At 40.8% G+C, this 22,446-nt stretch overlaps 1 protein-coding gene across 1 annotated transcript; it reads left to right on the forward strand.

The window, feature by feature from the left end:
• Positions 1 to 12,302: 12,302 nt before the first annotated feature.
• Positions 12,303 to 13,503, forward strand: LOC146853905 (olfactory receptor 5J3-like). Its single transcript, XM_085650445.1, has one exon. The coding sequence runs from the start codon at positions 12,432 to 12,434 to the stop codon at positions 13,371 to 13,373; it is 942 nt and encodes a 313-aa protein (XP_085506571.1). The 5' UTR covers positions 12,303 to 12,431; the 3' UTR covers positions 13,374 to 13,503.
• Positions 13,504 to 22,446: the final 8,943 nt, after the last annotated feature.

The raw sequence follows: 22,446 nt of genomic DNA on the forward strand, positions 1-22,446 counted from the left end.
AATGTAAATGAGTTGATAAAGGCATTGAGGATCGATTTTAGCATTTCACTGATTGGTAGGAGTCCTTTTGTACCGAAGTAGTGGGGCTTTCATCTGTGGAGACAGCAGGCCAAAAGGTCAGGTTTTGTTCTTCGGCTGTGATGAGAAGTTGAGCTGTGAGGGTCAAAAATGCTGTAAATGGAGGTGATTTTCTTACATGATAATTCAAAGTTTGTTGTAGTGGTCTTTGGATAGGGTGATGCTGCTAGAGCCATGTAGGAATTGTGTTTGAAATTGGCTTCTTTAAGAAAGGACACTACAAAACATGACAAAGCAATGGAAACTGTGTTATATACTGTAAAGAAGAAGTGGGCTCTGACTCACTGCTGAGAGTGAGTCTTCCAAAGCAAGCCTCACTCACTGAGTGTTACCCATCAGTGCCCTTTTAAAGTAAGATTCACAGCTTTTTAGGGGGCTCTGCACTGGTTAGACAGGAACACACATGCATATATTTGTACACACATGTGCAGGCATTGCATGGTTTTAACATTGCGTAAAAATATTGTCAGTTACTATTATTGCTGAGTAAGCATTTATGTTGATTAATTTAATAGCGTGGTATCTTTTTCGCAGGTAACAATATGTTGCTTTTTACTGTTTTAATATTGTTGTATTTAATATAGGCGTTCTGAATATGGTATATAATATTGGTTATTTTGTGTAATTTGTTTAAAGTATTGTGCATTTTTCGTAATTTGTTTAAGAATGTACAGATGTTTTGGCCAGCATTAAAGACATTTCTTGACTTACAATAAACTGATTACACATTCTTGTAGAGCATTTAAACATGGGCCTAGTCATGGACCATAAATTCAACCATCTGATAAGGGGGCACAGATGTATTTTGTCTTTGTGAAGACTCAATATGGGCCAGTGTGTATGTGTCCTCATGTCCGGCATGGGGATCATGTGATCTCTGCATGTAGTGTGCATGCTCTGTTCTGATTGGCTAACTACATTTTGCATCTGACTTTGTGGTATTTTGAGAATGCACTCCCCTTTGGCCAAACAGGTTTTATTGGGGCTAGTCTCCTCCTACTATTTGTGGTATGGCTGTGTTTTGTGGGACCAATCTGGGCTTTCCCTGGGTGCATGTTTCTCTTTGGGCTAAGTGTAAACTCAACCTGTAATCTATCAATCGGTACGCTTAGGTTTGGTTTCCAGAGCCTCTTTGATCAAGTAAATCCAACTTAGGGTTGATGGTGAGGCATCTTGGGTGGATTAGACACCAATGATGCGAGTTTGTTATTACATGTGCATATAACACGGTGGTCACTGATATTGCATTTACCGACATTCTCATTATTATGGGTACATTTGTTATGACATACATTGACATCATATTTACTGGTATTGACATTTATATGTGTACATATATTATGATGTACATTGACATCGCATTCACAGATATTAACAAAATGAGTTATAAGGTTAGTACCATAACGGGGTGAGAAGAATTCTCTTTTTTTTTAATTGTTTAATTAATTGTAATACCTAAAAGAAGATTTGTATTTTAGTTTGTTACATTTATTTTTTGTATGTAGGTTTTTTAGTTTAATTATTACATATTTGAAAATATATTTAAAAAGTGTTTTAAAATATTTTGCATTGTTTTTTCTTGTTTTAAAAAAAACGACATTTTCAATTGTTTAAAAAATGTCTAATATGTGCATATTAAGACCAATGATTGGTTGCCTTAAATATCCTGGGCCAGATAAGAAGGACCTTGGGAGAGTGGCTTACTATAATTAGGGTCTGGTGCTTGTTGTTCAATCAGGTTGAGTATGGAAGTAAGCCTCTCATACTGAATTATGTTGAACATTGAAATACTTACTGACATGCATATTGTTAACAGTAAATCTCTGCATGTTTTGTACAATCTTATTGAAAGGTGGTACTATCCTAAAGCTATTTAATATTGATATGCACTGGTGTGGACTCTATAGGTAATTATTGTGGTGACACCCTGACAAAGCCAGTAGGTCTGATATTTGACCCCAGTTCAGACACAGCCATATGCAAATCATTCTTGACCCTGTGCCTCGTTGCAACAGTCCAACCCAAACTGCCAAGACAGGTGTTCCCTGGACCGTAAACTAGCATCCTGGGCTAAATTTCAGGGTTTTACCCCTCATCAGCCAGGCTAGCTTGAACCCAGTGGCAAAGTGAGCAAGGGACCCATGTCTGGGCATACCCTGCCGAATTAGGGTGAACAAAGCAAACACAAGAAGAAAATGGACGGAGCACTGAAACTTTTCAGCCACTCACCCCCAGTCACAGATTTGGGTTTACTCCATCATCATTATTTAGCTCACTTCGCCACCTCAGTTCACACTCCGCCATATACAAATCAGTCGTGACCTGCCAGGACAGGTCTTCTCTGGCTGGACCAGAAACAAGAATCCTGGGACCAATTTCAGGGTTTCACACCTCATCAGCCAGGCTAGCTTGAATCCAGTGGCAAAGTGGGCAAGGAGCCTATGTTTGGGCATACCCTGCCAACTCAGAGCTAATAAAGCAAATACAAGGAGATGATGGGCAGAGCACTGAAACTTTTCAGAGACTCACACCCAGTCACTGATTTGGGTTTAATCCATCATCATTCTTTAGCGCACTTCGCTCCCCAGTTCAGACCCAGCTATATGCAGATCAGTCTTGACCCAGTGCCTCATGGGAACAGTCGAGCCCGAGCTGCCAAAACAGATCTTCCCTGAACTGGAAACAAGCCTCCTGGGACTGGTTTCAGGGTTTCACCCCTCATAAGCTGGTCTAGCTTGAATCCAGTGACAAAGTGAGCAAGGGACCCATGTCTGGGCATACCCTTCCAACTGAACGCCAACAAAGCAAACACAAGGAGATGATGGACACAGTGCCCCTACATTATTTTGGAGGTATCAACACACCTAGAAATTATGGGTAGGCCTACATAGAACTTTTGTTTCCCTTCTGAGTAAATTTATAATGATTTCTGAATATGTGATCTGGCAAAACATGTCTGAATCAAATGTCAAATTGATGCTGAAATAGGAACCAGTAGTAGTTCAGTCTAGATTCACTAATTTTGCAAAAATGCATATCCTATTCTGCCTGAGATATTCAGTGAGTGATTAGCAAAGCTAAGCCAAGGAAGGTCATAGTTAGTCCCCAGATGCACATTGACTGCATTCTGGATAAAGAATTACCACCAGTGTTAGCTGAGCTTGAGGGGTCAGCTAACCAGTGTGCCCTAAAAGTTTGGGTTTCTGAATTTACTTTTTGCACAGGGAGAGTAGGGAGGCTTAGCTGGCAGGAAAGCAGTGCACAGTGGGAGGACCAGTCTATCAGGGATTGCAATATCTGAAAACAGAGCATCCCAAGACTGACTCTGGTGAGGCCACTGGTGGAAGTTCCACAGGGGTAAGTTGTCCCTAGGACGGTAGAGCATGCTCCGGTGTCTCTTAGCTTGTAGGTGGATTCTAAGGGTAAACATGTGATCCCTGAGGGTGAGAGTCACCATTTCAATCGAGTATCCATTGTTGGGATACATGTCTCTGCCCTAAGGTATACCTCTGCCAGTCAGATTATGATGGTGGAAAAACTGTTTTCCCCTGAGCTATACACAGGACAGGTGTGTAGGATAACTCAAGTCCTTGGGTAGGACTTATTCTACTCTTTGTCCCTAGTGAACCTGGAATGGGGTGGGGAAGTGACCAAGAAGAAGCTCATAGTTAGTCCCCAGATGCCCATGGACTTTGTTCTGGGAAACACATTACCACCAGTGTTAGCTGAGCTTATGGGGTGACTACCCAGGGTGCTCTGAAAGCTCAGGTTTCTGAGTGTACTACTCCCACAGGGAGAGTAGGGAGGCTCAGATGGAGGCACGAGGTGGAAGCAGTGCACAGTGGTAGGACCATCAGTGAGTAGTTTTTTATTGTTTAATAAAAATAATTACAATATTGATGTTTGATTAATAAAACATATATCAATTAATGATTAAGATGTTTACACACAATAAAAAGAATAAAAGAGAAATTCACTGATTTCGAAATTCATGCTACATAGTTTCCTCATAGTCTATGGCCAATTAATGGTGTCACGTGTGATAGCAATTAATAGAAGCTTGTGATTTTCAACAATAAAAATCGCATGAAAACCTGATCTACACTTGTTAAAATTGTGTTGGCTTTCTAGGTTCATTCACCTTCAAGTAATACTGCATCACAGGGTGAGTTCTAAACCAAAAGGCCCTTCCATTGTGTTACAATCAAAAAACAATCATTTGTTGAGTTTTAGCAGCATGCTTAGAGGAGGGGACAGACCTCTAGTCTTACTAAAAGCCTAATAATAACCCCACTGACAATTGTACAAATCAACTTTAAAGGGTGCAGAGAAATGTGGAAATTAGCATTTTAATGGGATTACAGCTGCCCAGTGCTGGTTAGTGATCATTGGTTTACTGGCTCTCACATTGGATAAGCCTTTTTTGCTACTCTTGTAACAAACTTGGTGAACCAGATGTTAAGCATCTGGTTCTCTGGATTCATGGATGTAAGGATGGATTGTCAGCAGGAGCGAATGCCAAGCTTGTTCCATTCGCCCTGTAGCAAATGTTTTCGTTCATTGAGAAATACAGGGCAAAGACAAACCACATGCTCAATTGTTTCCTCACTACTCCTGTACCCCCTGCACATTGTATTATCAGTTGTATGGGACCAGCCGAGTAGGTAATGCATGAGAGGACATTCCCTCATTCTGAGACCCCCGAATCTTTTTTTTCAGTACACTTTATAGCTATACTACAGATATTGGGCCTCAATCACTGGCCTAAACCCGGATATACCGTTTATGTTGTGCCAATTGTGCTCTGTCCAAACGAAATGACCAGGAATTAACATTCTTTTTAATAAACATTTTGAGGGCTTGCTTGTATGGATTAGAGTCCCAAATTTGTAATGCTTCCAGAAGTTGTAAGGGATAATCTAGGTAGCGTCGGTGTGATCGTACCTGTTGACCTACTGGTACGTCCTGCCACAGCATAGCATCCACGCTTGATTCTCTGGACGAGCGTAACTTGTTGCAAAACTTGATAAATGCCCCTGCCCCAACTGCTCAATGATCTTGGAGGCCAAACTCAAATCATATCTGTGCACGGAGTGAAGATTCTGGTAGGCTTAGCACTTGCTTAATGATCCTTGTTGTTATCTTGTTGACCAAACGTTTGCCCTACCCTAACATATTCTCCTGACCGTAAGAAAGATAATTAGATAATTTGGCCTTCAAAACAGTTACTAAACGGGACAGGCTTGGACCAGATAGCTGCCTTGCACATTTCGTAAAGGCAGCTTGGATGATTAGAACTTTAACTCCGACCTCATCCCTATGTTTTGAGAAGGTGCCCCTTCTATCCATGTGAACCCCTAGATATTTTTAAGAGGTGGCCCTTTCGATGCTTTTTCCATTGAACTGCCATCCACCTCCTTGATATTTCCTTAACCCATCGGTAATCACCCTTGTCTTTGATAGATTGAATTCCAAAGCATTTGTGGTGGTGTAAAGGAACAACCGATCAAGCAGCCTCTGCAAGCTGATTCTGATGTGACTAAATAGGGCTTGGTCATCTGCACACAAAAGGTTACTGACCCTGGCTCCACCAAGTTTTGGAGGATGGGAGTTAACATCTTCAAATGATGGCAATAGCTCTGAGATGAAGAGGTTGAAGGGGAGGGGCGCCAATACACATCCTTGTTTTACTCTGCATGATGTTTGTATTTTTAAAGAGATGTGGGAACCGTCACCCAGTTTTATAAGGGTCCATGTATTTGTGTGTAGCTGGATTATGGCCTATAGGAGGGTGAGTGGAATACCCCATTTCTGCAGTTTAGACCATAGCTGTCCCCTAGGCACATGATTTAAAGCTGCTTTCAAGTCAATGAAGTGGAATTTTTGAGGCCACAACTTTGTCCAGCGATACTGATATCGCAAGCAAGTTTGTGATAGTTCCTGATTTTGCAAGAAATCCCGTCTGGTTGAAAGGTTTTTTGTAGCCCACAAAGACAGGTCTTGAAGCAGCTAATTGGTGTAATATTTGGATTCGACGTCCAAAAGTGCAATCATCCTGTAGTTTCTCAGATCGGATCAAGTGCCGCCTTTATAAATTGGATTTATGATAGCTCTGCGCCAGGACTCTGGTATCAGCTGGTTATTCCAACAGTAGCCGAATAAGGCAGCCAGGTGTATTTCCCAGAAATTGGTATCCTGCTTGTACAATGCCTGTGGAAGGGCATTTATCCCAGGAGCTCCATCTGGGCGGCTTTTGATTATGTGTGCCATTTGAGTTGTCAGTGCTTCTAGTGGATTTGATGCCTGTTGGGGGGACACCTCCTGCTGTAGCGATGAATTAGTATCAGTTGCTAATGGCATCTGGGTAGCTATGTCTACAGATTGATCGGTTGTCCCGGCCTGCATTGTAGTTAGGGGGGTCTGTGGTTGCCTTAGGTTAATCGGAGGAGCCAGTGGGCCTTCTACCTTGTCAGACACTTCAAAGTGGGCCATTAGAAAGGATACTCATTCATCTTCGGGAATATTAGCACTGCTTTGTCCTCCTTAACTATTAATTCTCCCATTCACAAGGGGCCAAAATGTCTTTGAGATATGGTTTTTGCTTGAATGGGCTAATTTTATCCAGATCTGGTCAGAGCGTTTTTGCGTCTCTAGAAATATTGCTTGCATGGGTATTTTTTGGGCTTGTTTGTAGGTGTTAAATAACTGGTTGTCCCCTGGGTACCTGTCTCAGTGCTGAGTTGCGTAGATTTTCTAATTTCCAAATTTCAACAGATGTAGTGGTTGGGTTGCCTCTTTTGTTTTTTTTGTGAGAAGTATCTTCAAGCCTCCTTGCACCTAACTGAGCTCTGCATGTCAATATGGTCGATATTGAATAATGTGACCATTTTAGCCTTCTGAGGTTCTCTGTAAAGATTCCTTTGTTTTCAGGCTTGTCATGGCGTGCTGAACTACACTGAATGTCAAGGCGATTACTTGGGGGTGATGGTCACTATCACCTTGTGCAGTGATGGCATTGTTTCCAATCAGAGGGAGCATTTCCTTGCTACATAGGTTGTAATCTAAAAATGAATAAGTACAGCCATTTGTTTTTGTCCAGTTTGTGGGGGTTGTCCATGGGAAAATAACTGCTCAAAGTTATATAACCCAGAATCTTGAACTGTATTACCAGATATTCATTAAGTTTGCTATATTTGTTACCAGTACGCTTTATTTTTTCCCGGATGAGTGGACTTATTGCGCTGAGCTCGTCAGGGGTGGGGTCTTGTAAGAGATTGTGTTATAAAGCCGGTTATCAAACAGGATGTGCTTCCATAATCGTTTAGTAGGTTACACATGATCCAGATCAGGTGATAAGCTTAGACCTTTATTTCCCTAGCGCTTGGGGAAATATATATGTTAACCAAGAGCATTTGTTTTGTGAGATTTAGAGCTTCTGATCCTTATACCAGTGATCCATTCTTCTTCAAATTGTAGCTGGTCAAAATTCTTATTTCATTTTCCAACAACATACGTTGAGAGGCCACCCCTGAGTCTACCAAACTTGTATGATCTTGAAGCAGGTGACCTAAATTCCAAACAGCCTTCTATTGGGAGGCTGACCTCGGGCCATGTTTCCTGAAGTATAACCTCATGGTTTGAAAGTCCAGATTGAGCTCTATTTCAGTCATGGTTTCTTCCTGCGTAAATTGCTAACAACCAAGCGCAATCAGCCTTCATAGTGTTAAGCACCTCAGTTGCAGATTGGCTAGTTCCTACAGGGACTTGAATTTGAGCAGATTTTAATATTGAGAAAGGTGGGTTACTGGAACTATCGGAGGGAGCTGAGGGTTTTAGAAGCACCAATGGGTACCATGGTTCTGTTTGGGGTATTATTTTAATGCCCCATTTATTGCATTGGCTGGACCTTGAAATTACCAGTTCTTTGATTGTTGCTGACGTCCGTGTGATTAATGTTGATTCTGTAATTTGATTGCTTTTGATGGATAGGAATTCAATAGAAATTATGTTGCTCAATTCTAGGTTACACAGTTTGGGAATAAATGTAAACATTTTGAGATATAAGAAATAAGGAAATCACCAGTAGGATTACAGGTTCAGCATCACCAACTGTACTCACACCCAATCGATTTAACTGCCCAGACATCTTTCAACAAGCACAGCATAAAGCGAAAAGCTAACACATGCAATAAGGATCTAGCAGCAAATGTCCATACTCCACCGATAGAAGTCCTAGATGTTCCAGCAGTAGTCCTGCCCATCAGCAATCAAACTCTAACCCTCAAGCCCAGAATTTCCCAGCAAGTTAAATTAGACAATAAGGATCAAATTCCATCAAAGACAGAACCACAGAGCTCACCAAAGACATTGCAAATACAGGACATCAGGGATGCCAGTTCAGGGAATAGAACAATGAATAAATTACCCAAAAAACAACACCTGAGTAAAAGATGAAAAAGACTGTGGAAAAAGCACAATAAGTGCACTGAGGTGACTCAAAAAATAGATTTAAGTCAAGTGGTAAGGAGAGCCTTCCAATAACATTTGTAAAAAACTTGGATATGGAAAACATGGGTAAAAAGCCTTCAACAAGGTGACTCACCAACTATACGGCAATGCAAGGCAGCACCACCCTACTCTGCACTGCTTTCCGCTCTCAGCTTCATGCTCTGTCAGTGGGAAGACCAGTGAATCATAGGTTGCCAGCTCTGAAAACAGAGAATCCCAAGCCTGACCCTGGTGAGGCCACTTCTGACCTGGAGGTACTCCCTGCTGTGTCACGGAAACATCAGGCTGGAGACCTGCACAAGGCAAACCCCTGCATGTGCCACTCATGACAAGAGTGATGGTTCTTCTCTGGAAGTCCTGTCTTGCCATGCACCTGTCCCACCTCAGGGTACAGACCTTGGGCTGAGTGGCCAACCCCAGGCTACCACTCCTAGAGGGGAAGGAAGGAGAGTGAAAGAAGGGTGTTTAACAACCCAGGCTGTTGCCCCCAACTCAGAGGTGAGAGAAGTGTGAATGACCCGTGGCCTGGCTCTTGAAACCGCCAGCTGTCAGTGGCTTCAGTTAGTTGATGCCCTTATGGGCAGAGATTTCCTTGGGTTGGAGACAAGAGCCTGATCCCCGGGGCTAAGGGGGCCACATCCCTTTGTTGGCCATGGTGGTACTGTCTGTCAACTGTGTTAGTCCAGTGGCCCATGCAAGTAGTGATGAAGGGATCCAACAGATTTCAGTTGGGCATAGAACTGACAAGTGCCACTGCAGAAGACGCCCATTGTCCAGGTTCTATCAACTATACAAGGAAGCCCATCAAGGTATTGATTACTCTACCCTGACTTTTGGATCAATAGAATGGTGCTGGACTTGGCCTCTGTGCAAAGCCAAACATTTTTCCTTCACACCTGTTTTCTGCAACTGTTTTTGTGGGTTTTAGGAATCTGCACACTTTACTTCTGCTAAGCAGTGCTATTGTTTTGTGCCCTCTCCCTAAAGCATGGTTAATTTTCTTAAACCCCAATTGGCACATTTAAATTTAATTACATAGTAAAGTGCTACTCGTGTTCCTGGGACCTGCAAATTAAATAATACTAGTGGGCCTGCAACAGTTACAGGGCCACCCACTCAAGCAGCCCATAAAACATGTGTCAGTCTTGCCAATGCAGCCATGTGCAGTTTTAAACTGCCCTTTTGACCTGGCAAAAAAGCCTTTTTCCAGGCCTAAACTTTCCTTTTTAATACATATAATCTACCCCAGGTTACACCAATATTAGCTCAAAAGTTGGACATGTGCTTTTAAGTTTTAGATGTCTTGGCAGTGAAAAACTCTAAAAATCATTCTTCACTACTGCACAAGGCCTACCTCTCTCATAGGATAACATTGAGTTACCTTATTAGGTTTATTAAGTGATAACATAGGTTTGGGACCGGGTGGAAATATCATGTTTACACTCAAATGTATTGTAATCTAAAATCTTCTTTAATGGTCGGATTTTAGATTACAATACTGAAAATGCCAGATTAGGAAAATTGACATTTTCTTGCCCTAACCATTTGATGCCTGCAGCCTATATCTAGGGTCACATGACCAGGTATAGTTGGCAGTTGGCCTTTGTGTTTTGCTCCAAGGCAGTGTCATAAAAGTAGACTAGATGTTGGTAGGAAGGCCACCCTGCCAGGATGGATGGGGTGGAGATGGTCCTTACCCCACTTATACTTCAAAGGAGCTGCCTCAGCACACTCACAAAGAACTTGACATCAGAGTATTGTCACCCTCGACCCCTCATAGCCTGGCTAGGGAGGGTAGGAACTTCCAGAACCAGATGTGACACGGAGTCTACAAGTTTCTCCCACTTCGAAGTTGGCACCAGGTTTACATTTTGGCCCTGAGACAACTCTTCAATACACTCATGGGCCAGTGGACACTACAGAAGAACTGCCCTACTTCCAGAGGAGTACCATGCCTCCTGTGACCTGCGCTGCTTTCTGAGAAGGAAGACTTGACCTGCTCCCTTTAAACCAGGCTACCTCAGTGGCTAAAATTGACTAAAAGCATTATGTGGTTGATGTCCTCTTTAAGCTATAGGGATACAACCACCTCCAGAGCTAGCTCTGCAACTGACCAGATGATCTGCTGCACTGGACCTGCCTGGACCTGCAACTAGACCTGCCTGAGCAGTGCTGGCCTTTGCTGGAGTGCGTTCCTAGTCCCCAAGTGGTGCCTCTTCAGGTTCTGGGCCCTTTGCCTGACTGAAGGTTCCATGAAATCCATTGAAGAGCAAACTGCTCAGTTTGTAGCTTAGTCGGAAACTGGAAAAGCCCTGCATAGCCTTGCTACACAGCTTAATTGGAACTGATGCCAGAAGACACAAAGCCATGCAAAGCAACACAGCGCAGACCGCACATTAAGGACATAAGGTACAATCCTCAGCAGACCTAACTTGGTCCTGTGCCCATCCTGTGCTTCATTATGGTTAGTCTCAACTTGTGAGATTGTTCCAGTCCAGCGCAACCAGATACCCTCAGTTGGCACTTTGCATGCTTTGTCGCTACTTTTATCCACATTTTTTAAATTGCATCTCTCCAGTTTTACTGATTAGATTTTGTCATGTTGGTCTCAAATTGTTACATCCTAATCTATTTGTCTAAATTCCTTTGGGATTTTGCCTGTGTTTTTTATGTCATGATTATTTGTGTGCTGCCTAAACACTGTATACATTGTGTGTAAGTTGAGCTCGACTGCTTTTGTGCCAAGCTACCAGAGGGTTAAGCACAGGTTATTTCAGTGACTTTTGTGGTTCACCCTGGCAAAGATTGTGGCCATTGCTTGAGAAGAGTATTCATCCCCTCAACCAAAAACAACATTTCTCAGAAACACCTACAGCCTTTTGGCAGTTAGCTGTTAAACACAGAATTGCATAACATGATTTAACTGTAAAAATAAAAGAAATAGTTTATTGTATGGAATAGTAGAAAGGAAAACTTATGAAAAGAGGTGGGAGAAAAAGCACATTAACTTATTAATGGTTGTGTTCCACACAGCATGTTTTAGGAGCATTCATTGGCCCACAATTCAAAATCACATGTTGAACATTTCACTTTATTTTTTCTAGCTTGAATCCTGGCAAATTGTTTTTAACTTGTAGCCCCGGAGTTTTATCGTTTTTTTATTCTCTAATATTTTAAGTGGAGAAGACAAACATTTTAATTTGGTACTTTATGTGTTTGCTTTATTGTTGCAGCATACATGCACTGCACATCCCTCTCTCACAAATCAATTGCATGATAAGATAGTAAGGAGGGACAATGGAAGCAGTGGCAAATGGTTAACTTTCAGCAGTTGAAGTTTGAGAGAATAAACATTGAGAAACATAAAATGACAGCAATTTCAAGCTGAGTTGAGTAAAACTATAATTGATTAAATAGATATAGAAATTATGAATACAGAGTTAGTTTTGATCCACCAAGTAATAAATGAAAGAACAGGCCAAATATATCAGTGTTGCATTTGGTGGCCACTGAGAAGATAATTTTAACAGTTAATTAATGAGGTACATATACTAAGGATTAAAAGGATAGCAGAATAACTGTCACTATTAAAACATGAAATTAATATATTATTTTTTCATTTTAAGGGATATCATATGGCAGCTAAAAAATATTTCCAATGTCATTGTAGGGAATGATACTTGAGGCACTATTACCAAAGCATAAGTGTTCATCTGTAACTTTTAATGTTTTCAAACTCTTTTTCAAGTGTGTAATTTCTATGTAATGTCCTAATATTTGCTGGACAATGGTTCCGAACCGGGATCACTCATTTATTCTTCTTATTTTCATGTAAGGTTTCTGAAATGATGCCATCAGGCAACTGGACCCATGTGACAGAGTTCATTCTATTGGGACTTACCGATGAACCAGCTTTACGGGTTCCACTCTTTGTTTTCTTCCTGCTGGTTTATATTATTACTCTTCAATGCAATATTGGGATCATAGTATTAGTCTGGTTCAACCATCACCTCCATACGCCTATGTACTTCTTGCTCTGTTGTTTGTCCTTTGTTGATGCTGCTGTGTCTTCAGTCACGGTCCCCAAAATGCTGGTTGACTTCATATCCGAGAAGAAGACAATTTCTTTTGCTGGGTGTGTAATACAGATGTTTTCATCATTTCTTATTGGAGGTTCAGAAGTGACAATCCTGGCAGTCATGGCTTATGATCGGTACACAGCAATCTGTAATCCATTATTGTATCCAGTCATCATGAGCAACAGAGTCTGCATTTGCCTTATTGCTACAGTAGTTGGAATTAACCTCGCCAATGCCCTGACACATGCTATTTTGACTTTTTCTTTACCTTTCTGTAGGTCGAATATTATCACACATTATGCTTGTGATGTCCCACCAGTCCTGAAGATTGCTTGCATTGATACCAGCCTGAATGAACTTTTGCTTGTTTTATTGTCAGGTGGTATCATTCTAACATCTCTCATAGTCATCCTTATTTCATACGGTTTCATTATTGTTGCCATCATAAGGATAAATTCATCGGAGGGGAGATGGCGGGCTTTCAGCACCTGTTCTTCACACTTTGTATGTGTCATCATATTTTACGGCACACTTATCTTTATGTACGCCACACCCAGTTCGGGACTCTCAATGACCAGGGACAGAGTGGTATCAGTATTCTATATGGTCATAATTCCCATGCTGAACCCATTAATTTACAGCTTGAGAAACCAGGAGATCAAACAAGCATTGAGAAAAGGCATCAGAGGAACCCAAGCCTCCAGATAGTGACAACCTGCTTTCTTATCTTTTAATTCTTTAAAAATTTTAATTCCAGGAATTTGCCTTTCTAGGTTTCCCCATTTTAGTGTCTATATTATAAAAATAAGTCATCAGCCACAACTGAGATTTCCATTGGCCTGCCGTCCCTGAATTGCTTTTTGATTAAAAAAGGTTGATGGAATTTCACTTAAAAAAATATAATGGGCCTGATTCACAAAGATAAATTTAGAGCAAAAGTCTCAAATCTAAGTTTAGACCTAAAGTCTAACTTTACTATTAGTAAAATTGTAGCAAAAGTCTTACTTTACTACTCATAAGTTAGACTTTTAGTCTAAACTTAGACTAAAAGTCCAACTTTATTACTAGTAAAGTTAAACTTCAGGTTTAAACTTAAACTATTGGTCTAAGTATACCTTTGTGAATTGGGCCCAGAGTGTGGAAAAATAAGGTGAATCAGTGTGATGGTACAGTTCTTGATTGTCTTGAAGAGTATTGTAATTCTTTGGGCAGGCTTATTGTTGGAGTTGGCATAGTACTTGGCTTTGGATGATGTAATGTGTTGTCAGCATGTTGTACAAAGGGACTTCATCAGAGTAAGGTCATCTATTTAGCTATCATCTTTCTTGTTTGCAGAAGAACCTTTTGTTCCCAATGAGATCTCTGGCATACCAGAGTGGCGAAGATTTTGTCGTATGTAATATTTAGAGTATACGTGGTAACATGGTGTTCAAGCAAAGTATTGAATTTGATTCGAATTGTATTCATTTTGGTTAGGGCATTTGCAGGGATAGCATAAAGTTTAAACTATTAATTGTTAGATGTCTTTGATGGATCTGAAGTTTTCTGCTGGCCCTAGAGTGTTGGAAGCTAATCTAGACCATTGGTATGGGAGGTTTATAGCAGATTATCGAGTGTTGATTGAGTGACGTGCTGCACCCTGTCAAGTGTGTCGATGGAGTTCGGATGGTTGTCCCATTTTATTTGGAAGGTTGAAAACACCCGGGACGGTGGTCTGGGCTGCTATGGTGGATGAAGTGGTGAGGTGGTATGAGAATTCATCACTCAACTCCTTGTTCTTGGGGACAGTCTAAGATGCAGAGAGTATTAAGTGCCATTAAAAGAGTTCCTTGGAGTTGTGTGTCACTTTGTATTGGTAGTTAGATGTAGTGTTTGTTAGAACTACTAGGTCATCCTGTGCTAATTATTTCTTTGTGCTCAAAACGTCAAGCTATGCCAGATGTATTATGGCAGTTACCTATGCTTTAATAAATGTAATAATAAAATGAAAGCAAAATATAGCTCTTTTCATTCAGGGAGGCAAGTCAATGCAAGTCTCAATCTATGCTGTTGAATGGAAGTGAAACTAGTAATCCCAGCAAATCCAGAACTTCTTTTTAAGCTCTCATAGTCTTGCATCTGGATGATTTCAATGCTCTGATTCATGGCATGCTAGTTTCCACATTATCCTCCCTTAATCATGCAGCACTTTACATTTCCTTATGGATTTCCAATGGATCCAATTGCTGGCTGGCATGATCTTCAAATCCAACTGCATCATGTACAAAGTCACTGAAACAAGCTCACCTGCTTGTCTGGTTGTCTTGTTCATCATCTATGGTGGCACTTTGCACACCTGCAGACAGGATGCTGGCATGCTAGAAGCAAAGGAAATCAAAATAAATGCAAGGCAACATGCTTTCTCCATCTAAGTACCAAGATTATGGATCAGCATCCATTGATCCTCCAAGATCATCCCACCCTAGCTCCAATTCACACAGCTCTGTAAATAAACACTACATCACAATGAAGAGACAGTCGATTTGTAAATCAAGACCCAAGATATCTCTCCCTTTACTCACTGCTGTATCTTTACATTTGTAATTGTACGGTGATCTGCTGGCTTTTGGTTTCCATATGCAAATATTACATATGTGCATACATACAATACAATTCATAATTTTCACCCTACATGAACAACATTTGAAGAAGGAAAACACACTAATATATTTACAGAAATTAATCAATTTAAACTTTATTCTGAGCAATAATTCATTGGAAACACATCCAATTGTTTGAGTGCACTTGGATTTTTCACTCTATCCAAATTAAACTTAAGATATTTCACCATGTAGGCCAAACAATATATTATGGAAAACAACATGCCATTTGACAGTTATAAAGTGATCAAATTTTCTTCATGTCAGTATTATATAAGCATAATGGAATATATTTTACTTCTTAATGAATCTAACTATGTAACAAGGATTTTAAGAAACAGAGGGCACCATCAAGGATTTTATTTTTTAAAGTGAACTGTTTTACTATTTATGCTGTATTTTGAATAAGAAATAGAGATCACTTAATTTGTCTAAAACAATAGGCCTTCTGTATGAAATTTGCATTTGTAAAAAGTGGTTGGAAATTGTACACCTGTTTTAGGTTACCGGAAAGGAATTTTGTAAACCAACCTATGTACTATAGGTTGGTAAAAAAAATATTATTAATTGTAATGGGTGGCAATATGACCTGACTCATCAATATTCATGGAGTAGGTTGTAAATTTCGACTATCTGTGATTAGATGCCATCACAGGGATATTGGCTTAATGGGATCAGCAAAACACAATCTCTTTGGTCGTATTTTTAATACTGTTAAAAGATTTTTTGAATGCACCCTAACAAGAAACAGGGCTGCACTTAAAAACAGAAGTTTGTTTGCTCGCTTGAGAGTATGCGGTGGGCAGACGGATCACTGTCTACTCCCCAATATTTTATTTTAACAATCACAAAGGAGTATGGACTCCAAGGGTACTCTCTCACATTTGTGAATGGGTTAACACCTTCCTTTTAGGTGTCAGTAAAATATCAATGTTTTGCAACTGGTTTTCACTCACAAAACATTGATACATACCTTAATAAATCACAGTCTGGAAGGAACATTCTAAACAAGCCACTAAAAAGCAGTGAATCAATTTGGGTTTCTTCTAAACCGATTTTGCAAATCAGTAATGTGTTACAGAATCGGAAAATGGGTTTAGTGCATGAAAAGGTCTTTTAGATTTGTCCTACTTTTTAGCTTTCAATTGTTTGTCAATTTATTTTTGAATAGTTTCACAACTGAGGTCACATTAATATTTCCTTTATTACAAAGCTGTGTAGGGTTTAGTGTTAAAGACACACAGATTTACAAACAAAATGGAATACCAAATTCAGATAAATGGGGACATATAAAATAACAAAGATCATACTGTTAAGATGGGTGACCAATCATGAAGTAAGATAATGGTACACAATGTAACCTCAGAAAAGTGATAAGCTGAGTTGTCATAAGGTATTCAAACATCTGCAGGCCGTAGTAGATGCCACAAATAAATTTGTATATAACTGAGCCAGTACACCAGCTTGGACATCTCTAATATGTTTTTTCTACTTTAAGTGGCCCAGCAGCATAGATATTGTACCCACACACCAGCGGTAAAAAATTATTTATGATGTCTTGGTCAGTCATGAAGTGGTTTTGGAAGGAAGCACAGAATGTTTATAACATGTATTGTACCCATCATAACCTTTGACACACCACATTACTTCTCTTATAGTAGCTTTGGTGTGAGGATTCGGACCTGCCTCCCTTTGATCTCCTGACTTGTGTATGTTTAGCTACTCTTCAGTGCTCCACAGTCCATCAGGGCTATTCACACTCTATGCCTGCACTCCAAATTCATCGAATCCTTCAATGCATTGCACAGTGGGTGTGTGCAGAGTCCAGAGGGCCCCTCCTTCCTTGCACTTCATCAGTCTACTATCCAGTAGGGCTGGATGAAAGTAAGGAGACTGGTCCAAGCTAGCACGATTTTGAACCAGTGTTAGTTCTCAATGCCAATATTGGGGGTGGGTAAAGATTGCTGTCATTGCTGAGATAAAAGATAAATCTAAAAATGCCATATCATTCTTTTACCTACATATGTCAATTTAAAATAAAGAAAATTCACAAATAACAGTCACATTAACTGTGTTGCTTAAGATTTAGCTTACTAACTGCTCTACTGCAGTGGTGCATTTTGGGAAAAATACAAAATTGCAATTTCATCTACAATGAAAGTAAGTCACTTAGGCCTGTCCTTTTTCCTCAAAACTTCTTTGGACACTATTGATGGGCAGCGGATATCACCCCTTTACCTCTTGTTAAGATTCAGTGGTTCCTGTACCCTAATTAACAGGCAACTTGTTGTAAAGGCTTTGGAAGTTCCACCCTCCCTCTTTTCCACCAGGAGTAATAGGCCTGTGGTTTATTGGATCATGTGATCTGCAATGTGATGGGGTAAAACTTTAACGCCACTCAGGGAGGTGCCTTAAAGAGTGAATTTCATTAATGCTGCCTCAGAGAAATATGATCTTAAACAGAGAAATGAAAGATTTTTTCCAGAGTATATATGACCTTACATATGAATTTTGGGCCCAGCAAAATATGATCGAAAAAAAATATTGTGTGGACACAACAACAGGGCGATAATATCGAGGACCAACATATTGTCAAGGTAAGTTTATATGTGTAAGCAAAGATTTAGTATACTTAACTTCACATATAGGTACCTTGATGATATATGTATCTATCTTCGAGGGAACCCATTTTGAGTTAAGAATAGTAAATCTATACTTACCAATTTGCACTTACCAACTTGATATTTTGGTCCTTGATATTTTTGACAAGAGATTTTGTCCAAACAATATTAATGTTACCAATATTTTGTCAATGATGCCACCTAATGTATGCAAACAAAAACATTACAAAACCATTAAACAGGAGAGGAGTTGGCCTAACGGCCTGGGCGCTCAACCTCGTATCTTGGGGAACTGGGTACGAGCCTCTGTAATGACCCTAAAAATCCGGTGATTCTGGGCAAATCACTTAATCTCCCTGTGCCCAACAACAAATGAATGTGTTTCCTCATGTAACGTAACTGGTGCTATGTAAAGCGCTCTGATACCTGATTGGATTCGGGTCAAGTTCTCGCTATATAAAACTCTGCAAAAAAAAAAAAGTGTATACTTTACCCAGTAGGAATGGGCCTGTTCCTTTTTAAGGCCAATTTGTATTAAACCAATAGAGACAGTACTATTTTTATAGCTCATACGAGCAGAGGTGTAACCTTGATCTCTGTATACGACTACCTTTTTGTGTTAGGAGAGGTTAGTGGACTGCAACACTGGAGCCTGAATTACATCCTCCTGTGATTGCTGAAGAGCAAGGTAATCTTCATGCAACTGCTCTCTCACTCTGGTACTTTGATGGGTTTACAGGCTTTCCTGACTCAGTCTTCAGGCAGACACTTTCCAGAATTCAGACCAGCAGCAGCTTCCCAGCAGTCACAAACAATCACAGATTACTAGATTTAAGGTACAAAGGTTCACTCATGCCAACAACATGTGATTTTAGGAACTTAGGTTTACCCATTCCATGTCTCTTTCACACTGTTATGCTACACTGGGAGTAAACCAAGTAGTATGAGTCCAGCTTATATTGCCCAGGGCCTACTACTGTTTGATTCCAATAAAACAAATCTTACAGCAACATGCACATTTGCAAACTCACCAATACTAATTCATGATGATGTAATTGAGGTCCTTTCCTGATAAAAAGAGCTTGAACTATACACAAATCATTTCACTCTAATTCACAGTTTTGTTGTCTTATCAATCAAATTTCTAAAACACTGCCTTTAAGAAATCATACTCCTTAGACTAAAAGGCTTCTTGGGTGGTTCTATGCATTAAACTCTACCACAAAATAATAGAGTGAAATTCTGCATGAATGGTATGGCAATATAATATGTATTAAATAGCTTGACATTCTATCACCCATATTCATGCAATGTTACTAATCACATGTATTATCCCTTTTTTGTACACTACAATAATCCCACACATACCATTAGGCCTGGGCGGAGTTTGCAGCTCCGTGAAGTGCAAAAAACCCTCTGCTGCGCTATGCGGAGCTCTGTATGCGGCAGAGTGATTTAGAAAAATGCAGTTCACAGTAATGTTCAGTGCCCGGTGGTTGTCCACACTATGAAATTATCACGAATGGGACCGTGCACAACACAAGCGGGTGCTGCTTCCTTTCTGCCGCTCGAGTAGATTTTCGAATCGTACAGCAGCTTTCTCAACACTAACAGACAGTTTCTCAACGCGAGCATTCGCGATCATAAGCGGCCAACAGGAGTCAGGAAATCCGATCGTCTGTGTTGAGAAATCTCTCCAGGAGGATGATCTCCCCTCACTTGCGCTCGCCAACTTCAAGTTGTTGAGCACAAATGAGGAAAAATATCATCGAGATGTGGATTTTCCTCGCTCACCAAGTTGATGTTGACGAGCGCGAGTGACAAAAACACTCCTCTCCTCTAGGCAGAGCAGAGTTTTCCAGAACTCCGCAAGCCGCATAACGCAGAGTGAGGATAACTCTGTAAACTCCGTAAGCAGAATGTATTTCACCATCCAGACTTACATACCATACCATACCATACCATACATGATAGGTAACACCATACATTACCATGCCATGCATGCAATGACAAGCCACCCCATCCCGTCTTATCCCATTCCTTCTCATTCCATCTCATTCCATCCCATCTCATCCCATCCCATCCCATATGTTACTATACCATACCATACCACGCCATTACATGCAATGCCATGGCATACCATACCATGCCATGCCGTACCATGCCATACAATGACAAGTCATGCCATCCCATCTCATCCCATACCATTCGTCCACATACAATCCCATACCATGCCATAACACACCATACTATACAATGACAAGCCATACCATACTATTCCATACCCTACCATTCAATGACAAGCCATGTCCTGCTATACCATACCATTCCAAACCATGCCATGCCACACCATACCACACCATACTATGTATTAACTAGCCCTGACATACCATACCATACCAGTGTGAACAGATGGCGAAATTAACGTAGAGTGGCCGCAACTGGAAAACAACCAAGTTCTGTTCTCTTTTTCTCAGCTACAGAGCTATATGTGCACATATGCAGGGCTGGGTAGGACAGCAGGTTCCTACAAACCTGCACACATGTGTGGACATGTATAAAATACAATCTTCCCCTCACACAAACTGTCAACATAGTGTTACATTTGTAAAACAAATAAAATAAACGCAGATGCACAAAACTTTTTTTAGTAGACCAGTCGCCCACTTCCACCACTAATTTGGCATCCATCCACCTCGACCAGACCGTTAATGTATAGAGTCTCCATTTATAGAGACTAAAGCATTACTTGAGGTGTGGCTGACATCAGAGCATTCTGAATCGGTCGTAATACAATTTTGGTCACAATATAAGATATCTTCCATGCGCATATTTACATATTCTGTAATCCTGGATGATTGGCGCTCGTGGGACAAATATACACTCTCCCAGTCCCTCAAATGGCCTTGCCCACTGACAACCGTTGCCTCAAATAAGTGCTCTGTCCACAACAGATGACTTTATTTCCTGGTGAAAATATTTTTAGTGTGCGCCCTGAAGATTGATCATTCTTGTAAATCCAGACAATGTGCCAATCAGAGTCTCAGAACCTTTGGCGCTTGTTGATGGCTTGGGGCATTAGCAACTCCATTCAATTTGTCTTTGGTGTGGAAATCGTTTAGGTAGATTTCTATTTACAAGGGGACTGTAGACTTTCTATGGACAGGTTGTTGGAGCATAGTAAATCTTTAAAGATGTAACATTGTAATGGTAAATGGATCACAGGCAACAGAAAGTTGGTGAAAAAACCTAGAAACATATAGGCCCAGATTATTATCAATTGGCATCATGGTTGCATCACGTATGTAGTGCAATCCTGGCGCAAAATCTTTTTTGGCATCTACCAATTCACGCAAAACTGCTTTGCATGGTTTAATGAATACAAAGTAACGCATGGTGGGCCATAGGTTACTTAGTGTCTAGTAGGCGTTACATGGGTTGAACATGGGCATTACCGTGCATCCACCCATGCATTTTAATGACAATGCAGATATACAAAGACTTATGAACCCAGGTTTGCACTAAAATGGGTTGCCTACATGACAGGGCTTTAATGAGGAGAAATACCTTTATTTCTCCTCGTTACTTCCTTTTTCCATGTTCACTGCAAGCACATGAGGAAAGACGAATATGGTCTAAGGTTTTTTTTGTGCAGGAAGGTGGGTGACTATCTGAACAAAACAATCCTGCCCACAATGCATTGGCACTAGGCAGCATACAGAGCTTCAGGGCAAGGAAAGAGCAGAAATGTGCCATGTCTCAGTAGATATGTTGCAATTCTGCTGTCTCCCATTCATGCAACGCAGTGCAGCAATTTTGCTTGCTGCCCTGCTTTGAATCAAATGTAAGTAAATATACCCGATAGCTTATAATTCAGTTAGATAATTATGGTCAAGGGGTAGCTGTCCGACCTCTAAAAGTATCAAGAAAAAATGCAGGGGCATATTTACAAGCCCCATGCACCGCCGATGCCTCGTTTTTTGTGATGCACCGGCAGTGCAGGGTGGTGCTCCAATTTGCAAGGACACGTAAAGCAACCCTGCATGGCTTTTCGTGTCCTTGTAAATACAGGCCCTTTTGATGCAGCATGTATTCAGCCACATTCCCACATATACAACGTTTTGTAAACCTGGGAATGTGCCAGAGTCCTACACCTTCCCAGGGGAGCAGTGAGGAGGTGCAACAAGGAGAAATACTTTCATTTCTCCTTTTTTCCCCTCTTTCTATGCATGCTGCATTCCGCGGCACACATAGTAAGGGGAAAACACCTCTTGTGATTGTTTTTGTTCAGGAAGGTGTCCCTTCCAGCACAAAAACAATCATCCCCACAACGCAAGCACCCTTGGACCATAGTACAAGGGTGCCTGCGTTGGCCCATGGCCTCCAATTGTGTGCCAGTGCTGGGGGGAGCTCAGGCATATGTCATATTGTTCTAAATATGATGCATCCCTTTGATTCAGAAGTAACTCAGCACAGCAAGATGGCATGCAGCACAGCTCTGCATTACTTCCTTGTAATGTG

The sequence above is a fragment of the Triturus cristatus genome, chromosome 4_1 (genome assembly GCF_964204655.1).
Source record: "Triturus cristatus chromosome 4_1, aTriCri1.1, whole genome shotgun sequence".
NCBI classification, from domain to species: Eukaryota; Metazoa; Chordata; class Amphibia; order Caudata; family Salamandridae; genus Triturus; species Triturus cristatus.